Source organism: Neofelis nebulosa, chromosome 17 (assembly GCF_028018385.1).
Source record: "Neofelis nebulosa isolate mNeoNeb1 chromosome 17, mNeoNeb1.pri, whole genome shotgun sequence".
Lineage (NCBI taxonomy): Eukaryota > Metazoa > Chordata > Mammalia > Carnivora > Felidae > Neofelis > Neofelis nebulosa.
The window spans coordinates 44,843,015-44,857,462 of record NC_080798.1 but is presented as its reverse complement, the minus strand read 5'-3'; the positions used below and the strand labels follow the sequence as shown (position 1 = coordinate 44,857,462).

The 14,448-nt window shown below is 41.1% G+C and overlaps 1 protein-coding gene across 1 annotated transcript in view; it reads right to left on the bottom strand.

Annotated features, from left to right (window-relative positions):
• Positions 1-9,700: 9,700 nt before the first annotated feature.
• Positions 9,701-14,448, bottom strand: part of UTP4 (UTP4 small subunit processome component) — a 32,827-nt gene continuing 28,079 nt past the window's right edge. Inside the window, exons 15-17 of the mRNA XM_058708731.1 lie at positions 12,608-12,793; positions 11,021-11,131; positions 9,701-9,902 (exon numbers count right to left, since the gene is read on the bottom strand). Coding sequence (XP_058564714.1) covers positions 9,786-9,902; positions 11,021-11,131; positions 12,608-12,793 — 414 coding nt within the window. The 3' untranslated portion in view covers positions 9,701-9,785. The remainder of the gene's footprint in view (positions 9,903-11,020; positions 11,132-12,607; positions 12,794-14,448) is intronic.

Below are 14,448 nucleotides of genomic sequence, written 5' to 3'. Positions count from 1 at the left end.
GAGGGAATGTACACCAATTCCTGTAAAAGGGTCTGTATACCTGCTTGCTCATGAAGTACATGTTGAAGCTCGTGAGCCATGTTCTTGCACCTCTCTATGAATGCACATTCATGTGTGGGCAGGAACTTTCAAAGAGCCTCCTATACTAGGAGTTAAAACGATAAAAATGGAGACTGGAAAGTACCCAGAGCCCAAATGAAGAAAGAATTCAAAATGATAAAAGTATCTTACTAAAAAAAATCGTTACAGCAGAATCCTCTTTGCAATTAGTGGAGCAGGATTTTCCAAGCTGCAAATGTCAGCAGAAGCTCAAACCTCCAATCCTCTCCTAAATCAATTGTAGTGAGGCCAGTTCCCCGTTCCAGCAGGTCCCAATGTGCCTAAGTGCATCTGCAGTCACAGACGTTTCTGGCTTTGCTCCAGCTGAGGTGTGAGCCCCCAGAGGCCTGAGTTACATGAAATTTCTGCTTTTGAGAGAGCACTTGACAGCTGATTCCTTGGAGTATAAGCATTATTTTGAACACTTTTACATGCATAATTATCCAGAGGTTGGGCACTTGAAGACACCTTTATTAGCAAAAGAGAAGTGCTATAAATTATTTCTAAAAGTATCAATACCTTTTGATCAATAGAGCTGGAGGAAGTCATAGATAAAGGCACTTACATAAGATAGTAAGTTATGTAACAAAATATTTAGCTCTAGGAACAGAGAAGGTAATGAAGATTGCTATTTGGATTATTTGGGAGTTTTTAAGCTATTTTTAGGGACACCTGGGTGGCTCAGTGGGTTAAGCCTCTGACTCTTGATTTTGCCTCAGGTCATGATCTGAGATCTAGCCCAGAGTAGGGTTTTGCAAAAACAGCATGGAACCCGCTTGGGATTCTCTATGTCCCTCTTTCTCTGCCCCTCCCCTGCTGGTGCTCTCTCAAACATTTAAAAAATTATTTGTAAATATATCCATTTAAAATTCCAAATTTATTGAACTGCTTTCACAAGGTCCTCCATCAGAATCTAAATTTCAGTGTTCTCTCTCATCACTACTTTCAGATTAGCCAAACTCATCCAGTCAGTGTCTCCCAATGATGTCCTGCATGTTCCCCACTGAGGCATCCTTCCAAACACCTCCTTGCCTCTCTCAACTACTTTCCCACCTAGCAAGATCTCATCGTAGTTTTCACTGTCTACCCAATTTTGGGGGGATTTTTCCTCTAAACAATTTTATTGTATGCCTGCCTGTTTTGCCCAAGTAGGTTATAAAATACAGAAGGGACCACCCACTGACTTCATTTCCTGCTATTCCAAAAATATTGCCTTGCTGAGAAGAAACTCATTAAACATGTGATTGATTGAAATTCAGTGCCTCCTGTGCTGTAGTCATTTCAAATAATCCCTCTGAAGGTTTACTGGTTCCTTGCAGAGTGAAAATTACCATCTAGGAAATCTCAAGTAGTGGGAATCTACTTACTGTGGATAATGAAATCTGAAACAAAAAGAGTACACATCTGTTTCCACGGTTTCTTAGGGACAGTGAGACAAGATTAGATAATTCTTTGAACATGTTATTTTATCTACCTCTAAAAAAGGAAATGGCTGAGATAATTCCTAATAAGCTTTCATTCCTGTCACCTATCAATATGTAATAACAGGCTGTTACTACTATTCTGTTTCTCAGAACAAGGGATGGATCATTGCTACTTTATTTTTTATTACTCCTTTGTATATTTTTCTGTTTATCTTAGAGAGAGAGAGAGAGGCATAGGTGGAACAGAAAGAGAGGGAGACAGAGAATCCTAAGTAGGCTCTGCACTATCAGTGCAAAGCCTGACGTGGGGCTGGAACTCACAGAGTGGTCATGACCTGAGCTGAAGTCAGACACTTAACCGACTGAGCCATCCAGGCACCCCTATTTTTGATTACTCTTTTAAAATGAGGGGGTTAAGGGGCACCTGGGTGGCTCAGTTGAGCCAGTTGACCGCGAGATCGTGACCTGAGTCGAAGTTGGACACTTAACCGACTGAGCACCCAGGCGCCCCATGAACCTGTTTCTTATTCAGAAAAATTCAGATACCTTCTGCCTCTAATGGGGGTTGTAAGGGTTAACTGGGATGTCGTATGCTGTTTTACAATACTGTACCTTCCACCCTTTAAGAATTCCATAAAAAGTACCTGCTCCTGATATTGTTACCTGTTGACCTTAAGCAGCAGCAAAAATACAGCCTTTGGTAAGAAGTCTCAAATTAAGAGTCTATACTTTATCTAGGAATGTGTCTGCCATAATACCATTTGATTCCAGGATTAAAAAACAAATGGCCAAATTAATTTTGGTGACAAACAGATCTTGTATAAAGCTACAGTTTGGTTGAAAGGGAGTACATATTGCCAAGAGTCCGTCAAAGGAAAGAATTAGTGGATCTGGGGTTCGTTCCAAGGTTTGAGTGTTGTGTAATTTCATAAGGAAGGAGGGCCCCAGGCAAAATTGCAGCCCTTAGCAAGCCTGAAGGTCACCACCACAAAGGCGGCCAGATGCCAGAGGAGCAAAAACAAGAGCTGCTCAATTACTACTAAAGAAGAGACCAAAGGAAGAATGAAGCTTGTAAGAAAACCAATCCAACATGCAACTTTGAAAATTTATCCATGCGTAACTCTTTCCCAGTTATAAGACAGTGAGATCAATTGTCCCTTTCAATAGGCAGTACTCCTTTGCCTTCCAGGAGAAATATCCTAAAATGTGTTTTTCTCTCCAGCACAAACATGATGTGAAAAGAGGGAAAGGTGCATATATCGTTTAGCTGATGCAAGCACATTTTAAAATTCATCCCACCAAGGTAAACCACTATTTATCTGAAACCCACAAAAATGTATTAACTATCTCATGCGTTATGACTATGAAAACCCACATCTGCTAACCACATTCTTAATGAGCAGCAGCTGGTGACAGTTTTGTAGCTCTGTGACTTTCTTTTTAGGAAAATATTCATAAGGACATACTAAGCAGAAGGTTAGTTTCATTGAATCCACTTACTTCTGGAAAACCATCAGTAGTTTTTTGTTGTTGTTGTTGTTGTTGTTTAATGTTTATTTATTTTGAGAGAGACAGAGCAAGCAGGAAGGGGGAAGAGTTTATTTTGAGAGAGAGAGAGCGCAAGCAGGGAAGGGGGAGAGAGAGGGGGAGAAAGAATCCCAAGCAGGCTCCATGCTGTCCACGCAGAGCCCAACACAGGGCTCCATTTCATGAACCATGAGATCATGACCTGAGCTGATATCAAGAGTCAGGCACTTGACCAGTCGACTGAGCCACCCAAGCGCCCTGGAAAATCACCAGTGTTTTTAAGTGACAGTCATAGAAATTGCACAATTTGCCATGAAATTTAAATAAGTTCCTCAAATAAAAATCCCCATTCCCTCAATACCAGTTCCAACAGAATTTCCAGTGCCTCACCATAAGTCTTGCAGTCAGCTTCACCTCTTCTTTCCTAGGTCACCGAGCTCCATATCATGTTTACTGAGGCACATGGTGTATTTAGGCCTTCATCTCACAGCTTCAACTCCTTCTTCAGTCAGTTAACACAATGGCCCATTAGAGGATCCTAGACCCCTTTGAAAATCAGCTGTATGCTGTGGACACTCCTCAGACAAGTATTCATTTATGCAAAATACAGCATTCAAGCTCAGGGAATCAGGAAGCCTCTAAAGCCCTTCCATGGACTCTTTCATGGGCTGAATTGTGTCCCCTCAAGGTTTGTAGGTTGAGGTGAACCCACAGTACCTCAGACTGTGAGTGTATTTGGAGATAGAGTTTTAAAAAGGTAATTAAGTTGAAATGAGGTCATTAGGGTGGACCCTAATCCAACATGATTGTTGTCCTTATAAGAGGAGGACAGGACACATATACATACATGGGGAAGTCAAAAAGATGGCCATCCACAAGCCAAGAAAAGGCCTTAGAAGGAAACAAGGCTGCTAATAATACCTTGATCTCAGACTTCTAGCCTCCAGAACTGTGAGAAAATAAATCTCTGTTGTTTAGGCCCCCCAGCCTGTATGACTTTTATGGCAACTTCAGTGGACACATACAGAACCCACATTAAGAACCTACACAACTGGGGGCGCCTGGGTGGCGCAGTCGGTTAAGCGTCCGACTTCAGCCAGGTCACGATCTCGCGGTCCGTGAGTTCGAGCCCCGCGTCAGGCTCTGGGCTGATGGCTCGGAGCCTGGAGCCTGTTTCCGATTCTGTGTCTCCCTCTCTCTCTGCCCCTCCCCCGTTCATGCTCTGTCTCTCTCTGTCCCAAAAATAAATAAAAAACGTTAAAAAAAAAAAAAAATTAAAAGAACCTACACAACAGCCTGGTTTTTTGCCTCCCTAACTGCCAGTCTCTTCTGGCCCTTACTTACACAAATGGCATGTTTACTGTGTCATTCCTTTGAATTTGAGTAGTTCACAACTGTGTTTTCTACTGAATGAAAATTCTTTTTATTTATTTGAGATGGGGGGAGGGGGAAAGACAATCCCACGCAGGCTCTGCACTGTCGGCACAGAGCCCAGCACAGGGCCTGAACTCACAAACCGTGAGACTATGACCTGAGCCAAAACCAAGAGTTGAATACTCAACCGACTGAGCCACCCAGTTGCCTCTGGATGAAAATTCTTAACCACAGACTTCAAGGCCCACTCATACCTGGTCTTATTTCTCACTACCTGTTGGTTTAAGCGTTCTTTATCCAAAGTTTATTTATCTTTTCTACACACTTTTCTAAACTGCTTAGCTTTCCTCTGTGGAAATTGCTCTACTCTTAGCTTTTATAGGAACCTCACCTGCTTCTTAGCTACCATACGCAAGGGAAGCTCTCACCCTACGGGGCAAGCTTTCCTAAATAAGACATGCATGCTCTCATTACTTTGGTAGGGTCTGCCTGCCATTTTGGCCTTATTTTTCTCCATTCCCAATATATACGCTGTGTTTCAACCATGTGGAACTACTGGTAGTCCCTGAACCAGGCTATGCTCTCTCTTGCTTCAAGCCTTTGTACTGAGAATGATCTAGGAATGCCTCTTTTCTTCTCTCTTCCCCCTTGATCATTACCACCCAATTCCAAGAGTTATTAGCTCAAGGACCATCTGCTACCTTCACCTGATCTGCTAACTCTACCAGTTAGGTGCCCCTTATCTGTGCTCATCTCTAATGTAGCATGGTTGATTTAGTTGTTTCTCCCCTTCCAGCTAGGCTATGATGTTCTTGAGAGATGAGAACATCTTTTATCTGTTATGGGTAGACAGCATATAGTAGGCACTCAATAAAATTTCAGTTCTGTAACTTCCTAAAGACAAAGGACACAAAGCTAAGCCTTCATATCTGCATCTTTGCTGTCCATATATGAAAGCTACTAGCCACATGTGGCTATTTAAATTAAAAATCAAATAAAAATAAAAATTCTGTTCCTTTGCTGCACATTTAAGTGCTCAATAGTAGGTGGCTCAATTGGTTGGGCATCAAACTTCGGCTCAGGTCATGATCTCATGGTTCATGGGTTCATGCCCCACATTGGGCTTGCTGCTGTCAACACAGAGCCCACTTTGGATCCTCTGTCCCCCACCACCCCCCCCGCCCCTTCCCTGCATGTGCTCTCTCTCTCTCAAAAAAAAAAAAAAAAAAAAAAAAAAAAATATATATATATATATATATATATTAAAGTGCTCAATAGTCACATGGGATAGTAACTATCTTATTGTACAGCACAAACAGAACATTTCCACCACCACAGATAACTGATCTGTACCTTAAAACACCTTAGAATATGAAAGAAAAAAAGCCAACACATTAGGGAAAAAGAAGAGGTTATGAATATGTAATTTAGTTAGCTCAACAGCCAAAACACATTTTAAAAAAGTGAGCAATCTCTTTAGTAAACAAATGCAAAATAAAATGAGATATGATTTTTCACCAATTAGATGAACTGAAACTGAAGTCTTCCACTACACTGGCAGAGCATAAAGAAATGAGTAGTTTAAAACACTGTGGATAGAAATCTAGCCACTCCAAAGGGCAATGAAAAGTGAAAGAAAACGAACACTATATGAGCTAGCCATTTCACTGCCCAGAGAAACACCCCCAAGGAACACTACCCCACTACAACACTCTGTATGATTTACATACAAGCCTGCCCAAAGCACTCAATAAATCAAGTTAAATCAAGCTAAATCGAGCTAAATCAAGCACTCATTCAGACCAAGAAATGCTTAAACACCTTCCCTGCAGCCTGTGAGATGGAAAATCTTTGGTGTATCATGCTTGCTAATCATATTTACAATTGGGTCCCTACAACCAAGAGACAGTAGGGGAACAACTGTAAGGATGCCACCTTGGCCTCTCACGAACTGTTGTGTCACCATGGGAAAAATAACTTCCCCTCTTGGTCTCCATTTCCATAAGTATAAAAAGGAGGCCATGAGGCAGTTTCTTTCGCAAATCTTGTTTCTTCTACCCTCAACCGCAACAACAGTCAGAACAGCTTCACTTTTATCTGTATATTATGGTTCAGAGTACTGTTTGAAAAAAGTTTTGATGCTTAAAAAAAAAAGCTTAAAAAAACCTCCACGCTATGCTTCTTGCCTCCAATATTCCAAGATTTTAGTTTCTGTCTAATCTGCTATAAATCTCCAGGCTAAAGGGTACATTATCCATCTAGAGATCAGATTACTAACTACTATATAAGAAAAGTGAACTTTTAAAGCATTTAAGTTGGCAAAAAAGACCTTTTCTAGGTTAGTTCTCAGATCAAAATTTTTCTGTAGAATCCAAGTAGGAGCCATAGTCTGCAAAATGCCCAGAACAGGCTGCTTCTAGGTTTCAGAGATTCCTGAAGATAGTCACCCTGGAACACCACACATGCACTGAAGTGTTCCGCTTATTTAAAACTGCTTTGCCTTCCCTTCCCCTGATTTCTCTTAACTTGCCCCAATCAGTTTCTGCTTCATTGGTATTCAAAGTCCTCTACTTAGGAAGAATTTCAAGACCCAAAGATCTTACTTCCCATACCATTTATGGAAATCCAAATCACTGACTGGAAATGTTGCAAAGGAATGCTTTCTACTTTCAAAACTTTTACTTCTTCACTCATGATCTGTGAGCCCTTTCTGTCAGAATTACACCCTCCATAATCCTTACAAGATTCCAGAATATATTTAAGGTTAACTAAATCAAGTCTTAAACTAGACTCCAGTTCATACTCCCTGAATTTACAGCTCTAGAGTCAGTGAAAAGCAAGTGAGTTAATATTTAAGGCATCCTAGCCTCCTTCTAGTCATACTCAATGAACACCAGTGAATGGAACTTTGGTTTCAACCACACAAAAGACCTGAACACTTCTTAAGAAGGGCAGGATCTTACAGTCTACTGATCCAGTCTAAAGCAGACCAGGACAGAATGCCTCAGGAAATCTATTCAAGTAAGAAGAAAGGAAAATTATTTTATACAGAGGGCCTAAAAGCTTGCAGCTATTTGTTTAAATTACTTCTAGGGGCACCTGGGTGGCTCAGTCAGTTAAGCGTCTGACTTCAGCTCGGGTCATGATCTCACCGTTCGTGGGTTCGTGCCCTGCGTCAGGCTCTGTGCTGACAGCTCAGAGCTTGGAGCCTGCTTCAGATTCTGTGTATCCCTCTCTCTCTGCCCCTCCCCTGTTTGCACTCTGTTTCTCTCTCTCTCCCAAAAATAAATACATATTAAAAAAACTTAAAAAGAATTATTCCTATTATGGGAATTTCCATGTCTATGTGGATTCCCTGTATATCTGCTATTTAATGTGATTTTCTCTTGCTAAAAAATAAAGAACTCCTATTTCTGTAAAAACAAAAAAACCTGAACAGGGAGAGAAGTGGCATCCATTATAAACCTGTTTTATCTACTTCCTCTTAGCAAACCTGAAATAGGCTGTCCTTTATGTTATAAAGTACTGGGCTTTGTTTCTCTCTTATTACTTCTCTATTAACTCTCTTCCCACCTATCTACCTTAAATTCTCACTTTTTAAATTTCCCTTTCCAGGGTGGAGGATGGGCTTCATCTTAACAAAAATGTTTCTCACCAGCATTTTATTCGTGATGTCATCAGAACCCATATCCTTCTCTGCCTGTACCACAGCCCTCCAACCGAAAACCAAACAAACAAAACCACACATTCTGGATTTACACAAGCATGCAACAGAATACATCCACTCAGATGGGAAGGAAATCGATCTGCTCAGGTCAGGTTAACTTGAGTTCTTCACTTTCTAGTTTAAAAGACTACATTAAAACTAGTCAGTTGATAATACCCATGGGAGTAACAATGCGAAAGCAGTAGAAGATGGAAAAGGTAAGATATATGGCAGGCTTTCTGGTCCCACCCTCCACACCTACTCTCAACAAAAATCCCTGCCCAGTGTTTCCTTAATCTTTGAAACTGGCATATTAACATATTACATATTAATATGTAAACATCAACATTAATGTATAAATATTAACATAAAATATTAATATTTATATGTTAATTTAATATCAACATATTAACACTAATATTAACATTTAAAATTAACATACAGTACATATTAATATATAAATATTAACATATAAATGTATACGGTATATATTAATTTTAACATAAAATATATACAGTATATTATATATGTATACATTTTTGTATACATATTATGTATGTATACCTATATTATATACATTTATATATGTGTATTAGGTGAAAGATGGTTAATGAAATTAGTATCCCAAGCCTGATTTTTTCCCTTTATTGGTTTTTTTTTTTTGAGAGAGACAGCAAGAGAGAGTGGGGGAGGTGCAAGGGGGGGTGCAGAGGATCCAAAACGGGCTCTGTCTTGACAGCAGCAAGCCCAGTGTGGGTTCAAACCCATGAACTGCGAGACCGTGACCTGATCCCAAGTAGGATGCTTAACCGAATGAGCCGCCCAGGCACCCCTGATTTTTTTCCCTTTATTTATTTATTTATTTATTTATTTATTTATTTATTTATTTATTTATTTATTTATTTTTTCCAACGTTTTTTATTTATTTTTGGGACAGAGACAGACAGAGCATGAACGGGGGAGGGGCAGAGAGAGGGAGACACAGAATCGGAAACAGGCTCCAGGCTCCGAGCCATCAGCCCAGAGCCTGACACGGGGCTCGAACTCACGGACCGCGAGATCGTGACCTGGCTGAAGTCGGACGCTTAACCGACTGCGCCACCCAGGCGCCCCGATTTTTTTCCCTTTAAATAAAATAAATGGCTGACTGTCAGAGGCCAAAGGCATCGGTTTTTGAGATGGGGCATTGCGTTAAAATTCTTCCTTGAAACATAAGGCTGATTATCACTATTGGTAGTTAAGCTATCTTGAGCAAACAGGCATAGCTCCCCTGCCCTCTAGGGCAATGCTGGGCAGGTCCCCACACCTCTGCATTGGCTGCAGGCAGGAGGCTGGCAGACAGTGAAGGTCATCAGCCCTCTGAAGCAAGCCTCAGGCAGGCGTTAGGGAAGAAAAGATAAGAACCATCTTTTTTCCCTGAGATTGTGGTCTAAAGAACAAACAGGATGAAGTGGTAGCTGCTTAGAACATTATCCCAACTACAAATACCTTGGAATTCCCATTCACTTGAGTCATTGAAGGGAAATTACTGTCCATTATTTTGGAAGATAACATTCATAATGACTAGTCCTAAAGAATAACTTTGCTTTATTATCATGATTTGTGAAAACAAACAGGGCAGACAGTTCAAGGAAGGGCACAGACCATGCCTTATTTTAGGTCCCAAATTTCTTCTTTTTGATGGGTGGTGGGAGCTGAGCGATGATGTCATCCAGAGGCCGTTCTACTGCCACCAGTGTTCTTTCATCCAAAAGATCCATGAAGAGCAGAGGCTGTAGAGAGACGACAATGACTCTACCAGGAGTTAGGCACCAGGGCTAGTCCTGAACAGACTAGCTAGAGGTAAAAGGTCAGCCTCGTTCAAGGCTGGAGTAATTGAAATCTCTGACAATCCTTCCTGCCTTAGGACTCAAAGTAGTTGGTGAAGTTGGGAACTTTATTTTTTATTTTTTAAAAGTAATCTCTATACCCAACGTGGGGTTCCAACTCACGACCTCAAGATCGAGAGTCACATGCTCTTCTGACTGAGCCAGCTAGGCACACCAAGGTTGGGAACTTTTAACTGACTTCATTAATAATAAAAGATTTCAACAAGATTTTTCATGTTTTTCTATATAGAACATCTGTTCCATAATTTCTTAGGAATCAATGTTAAGCGACAGCTTTGGAGCCTAGATTCTTGGCAAACAGCAAGTTACAAATGCATCAAGAAACTAATCATACTTAAATAATTTACAGATGTCCCTCTTAAAAAAAAATTCTTACAGACCCCTGAGAAAATGTTCCAGGACACCCAAGGAACTCTAATCTGAGAAGCATGAAAACGGAACTTTGGAGTTGGCACAAATAGTTGTATCATAAGTTCAATGAATATTTGTTTCATATACAGTGAAAAGCTTAGCCCAGAAAGTAAAAGTCACAATGACTAAATTCAATGACTTCCACTTGCCTGAAATTTATCTTGTGGACCATTCTCCAATTAGAAGTCACATTAGAAGAAGAAGAAAAACAAGGGGGGGGGGGAGAGGGAGGAGGAGGGGGGAGGGAGTGGGACAGGGAGAAGGAGACTGAGAAGGAGAAGGAGAAGGAGTAGTAGCAACAACCTTTCAAGGCCAGCTTTAACACAAAAACACCACCTAAGATTCAACATAATTTCTCACCACCTACGTATTTCACTTTGGGGAAGTATGATGTGCACGCCTCTAATCACCTCAAAGATAATGAAATACAAATGTAAGGAACAGACACCCTCAGAAAGGTACCTGTCTCCCCAAATCAGGTATTCTGCATATAAAATGAAGGTGCTCTTGTCTGCTTAATGTGGAGCTTATTACATTTTGATAATATCACAAGGAACCAACCGTCTAGAATATAATGCAAGATGTTTTACCTTATATATCTTAGAAATTTTAAAGGCATGGGCGGTACGCCTCCTGATGACATCTGATTCGTTCGTGGGAGGAAGAGGATTGTACAGTAAGGTTTTGTCATTTGGAAGAGGCTAAAAAGACAAAGACATACTGTTTAAATCGTCATTTTATTGGGCTTCTACAGAACAAAGGATTATAGTGACTTTTCAGGCAAACACCACCTTCCAACCTTCATATTAGACATTTTCTACCTCCCTGGCTCTCCTTACTTCAGTAAGAAAGCTGTAGCCACTCTTCCAGGTATACTGTAGAGGGTGGGAGTATGAAGCAAAGAGCATGGTATTCTATACCAGCAAGATCAAAGGGCCCAGCTGGGGATTCTGGCCAGTCTTGTCAGTAACACTTTGTGAGACAGGAACAAACTGGCATGTACAGGACCTCAGCCCATACAGGCTCTGCTTTCTAGACTCTTGCCCCAACCAGATCATGGACAGGCCAAGTGACTAAAGTTCTCCCCAGGCCAAAACTGAAACACAAACCACCCCCACTGATGTCACTGACACCTCAAGAGATGGCGTCTGGCCAACCAAGTGATATTTCATCTCTGACTTCCTTGGGAAATAGCTCTGCCCAGCATGAGGAAGTGATGGACTTATCACCGATGCTTGACAAAAAATAAGGACAGCCCTGGGCTGAGTTACAAAGAGGCAAGTGAGTGGGAGAGGCCCTTCCTGTATCACTCATCCTGCAGAAGGCACTTGTCAGCCAGCTCTGTTTCCCACGCCCAGAGGATACAGGGTCCACGAAATGAGTTCCAGTGACACATCATGCACATCTCCTTTAGAGCCATCTGTTGCTTTCCCCATGGTTCCTTCCACCCCTACCTTTACAGATACACCAAAACACTGTGCGTTAGGTGTAACCTAGGCCCAAAGTGCATTACAGGCATGGCCACAGCTCATAGGGCTCCTAGGAATAAAGTATCTGCCCAGAGAAGACATTTAAATTTGGGGTGAATCAAAATAGCAGCTGGCAGAGGGTGGAATCTAGAACTGAAAAAAATGCTCACATCCCACCTGCATCCTAGCCATAAAGAACAGAATTTTCCTGGATGGGCTTTTTTCAAGACATTAAGACCAACTCTTCAAGCTTACAGTGTTTCAGCATATTCAGGCAAGGGGCAAAAGTGGTCAAGACCTCAGCCTGTGTCTCCTTTAATAAAACTGTGCTATTTATTCACTCACCCCAGGGTGCAAAGGTGTAAGTGATTCAGCCAAATCAATGGTATTCCCCATGACAGTTACCTTCTGAACACTGACCTAATCACTTTCCTCCTTAAGTTTATATGTTCATACGCAAAGCAGAGAAATGGTCAAAATCAGCAAAAACCAGTGCACAAAGGCCTCCTTCTACCCTGGGAGCCTCACAGGCCTGAGAATGAAAATAAAGAACTCTGCAAAACAAAAGTTCCTCTCATCCAAAGAATATGTCAGGACATTTTATTGATTCTTCCTTCTCTTAACTCATACTTGTTGCTTTTAGAACTTGAAAATTCCTAAGTACAGATGAATCAGTGTGAGCACAGGTAGTAGTAGTGGAGAACTCACCAATGACTTGTCTATTATGCAGAACATATAGGCATCATGGAGAAGGATGTGCATTGGTCTCTTGGGATGAAAACTGATGTGTGTGATGGGAGTATCCCTTTGGAGCCAAAGGTAATGAAACCCTTGCTTCTGGATGGTCCGGCTCCACTCTGTATACTGTTTGTCTGGGATGCTGTACTCAAATACCTGAGAAAGGATACGATACAGGAGAAATGCACACTAGTACCCAGAAAACCTGGAAGGGTATCTCTCATTCCTAATCAGAAAATATCTATACAAAACCTGACTATATCATGCTCAGCTTTACGCTTTCTACTGTTTTTAGGTAAAACATTTTTAAGGTAAACTATGGCACAGTAAACAAAATAGCACAGAAAGGTTTACAGTGAAAAGTCACCCTGTCATCTTGACATCTCCCTTTCCCAAGAGTAGTCTATTTTGTTCTTTTTAAAATTTATTTATTTTGGGAGAGAAAGAGAGCAAGCAGGGGAGGTGCACAGAGAGAGAATCCCAAGCAGGATCTGCACTGACAGTGCAGAGTGGGGCTCAAACTCTCAAACCAAGAGATCATGACCTGAGCTGAAATCGAGAGTCCAATGCTTTACAGACTGAGCCACCCAGGTGCCCCCAAAGCAGCCTATTTCTGTTTAAAATTTTTTTTAATTTACATCCTAGTTAGCATATAGTGCAACAATGATTTCAGGAGTAGATTCCTTAATGCCCCTAACCCATTTAGCCCATCCCCCCTCCCACAACCCCTCTAGCAACCCTGTTTGTTCTCCATATTTAAGAGTCTCTTATGTTTTGGTCCCCTGCCCTGTTTTTATATTATTTTTTCCCCTTCCCTTATGTTCATCTGTTTTGTGTCTTAAAGTCCTCATATGAGTGAAGTCGTATGATATTTGTCTTTCTCTAATTTCACTTAGCATAATACCCTCTAGTTCCATCCACGTAGTTGCAAATGGCAAGATTTCATTCTTTTTGATTGCCGAGTAATGCTCCATTGTATATATATACCACACCTTCTTTATCCATTCATCCATCGATGGGCATTTGGGATCTTTCCATACTTTGGCTATTGTCAATAGTGCTGCTGTAAACATTGGGGTACATGTGCCCCTTCGAAACAGCACACCTGTATCCCTTGGATAAATACTTAGTAGTGGAACTGCTGGGTTGTAGAGTAGTTCTATTTTTAATTTTTTGAGGAAACTCTGTACTGTTTTCCAGAGTGGGTGCACCAGTTTGCATTCCCACAAGCAGGGCAAAAGAGATCCTTTCTCCGCATCCTCGCCAACATCTGTGGTTGCCTGAATTGTTAATGTTAGCCATTCTGACAGGTATGAGGTAGTATATCGCATTGAGGTTTTGATCTGTATTTCCCAGAGGATGAGTGATGTTGAGCATTTTTCATGTGTCTGTTGGCCATCTGGATGTCTTCTTTGGAGAGGTGTCTATTCATATCTTTTGCCCATTTCTTCACCGGATTATTTGTTTTTTGGGTGTTGAGTTTGATAGGTTCTTTATAGATCTTGGATACTAACCCTTTATCTGATATGTCATTTGCAAATATCTTCTCCCATTCCATCGGTTGCCTTTTAGTTTTGCTGATTGTTTCCTTCGCTTTGCAGAAGTTTTTATTTTGATGAGGTCCCAACAGTTCATTTTTGCTTTTGTTTCCCTTGCCTCAGGAGAGCGTTGAGTAAGAAGTTGCTGCAGCCAAGGTCAAAGAGGTTTTTGCCTGCTTTCTCCTCGAGGGTTTTGATAGCAGCCTATTTCTTATTTACATCTTTCCAGATATTTTATGCATACAATATATGCTATTCTGCATGTTGCATTTT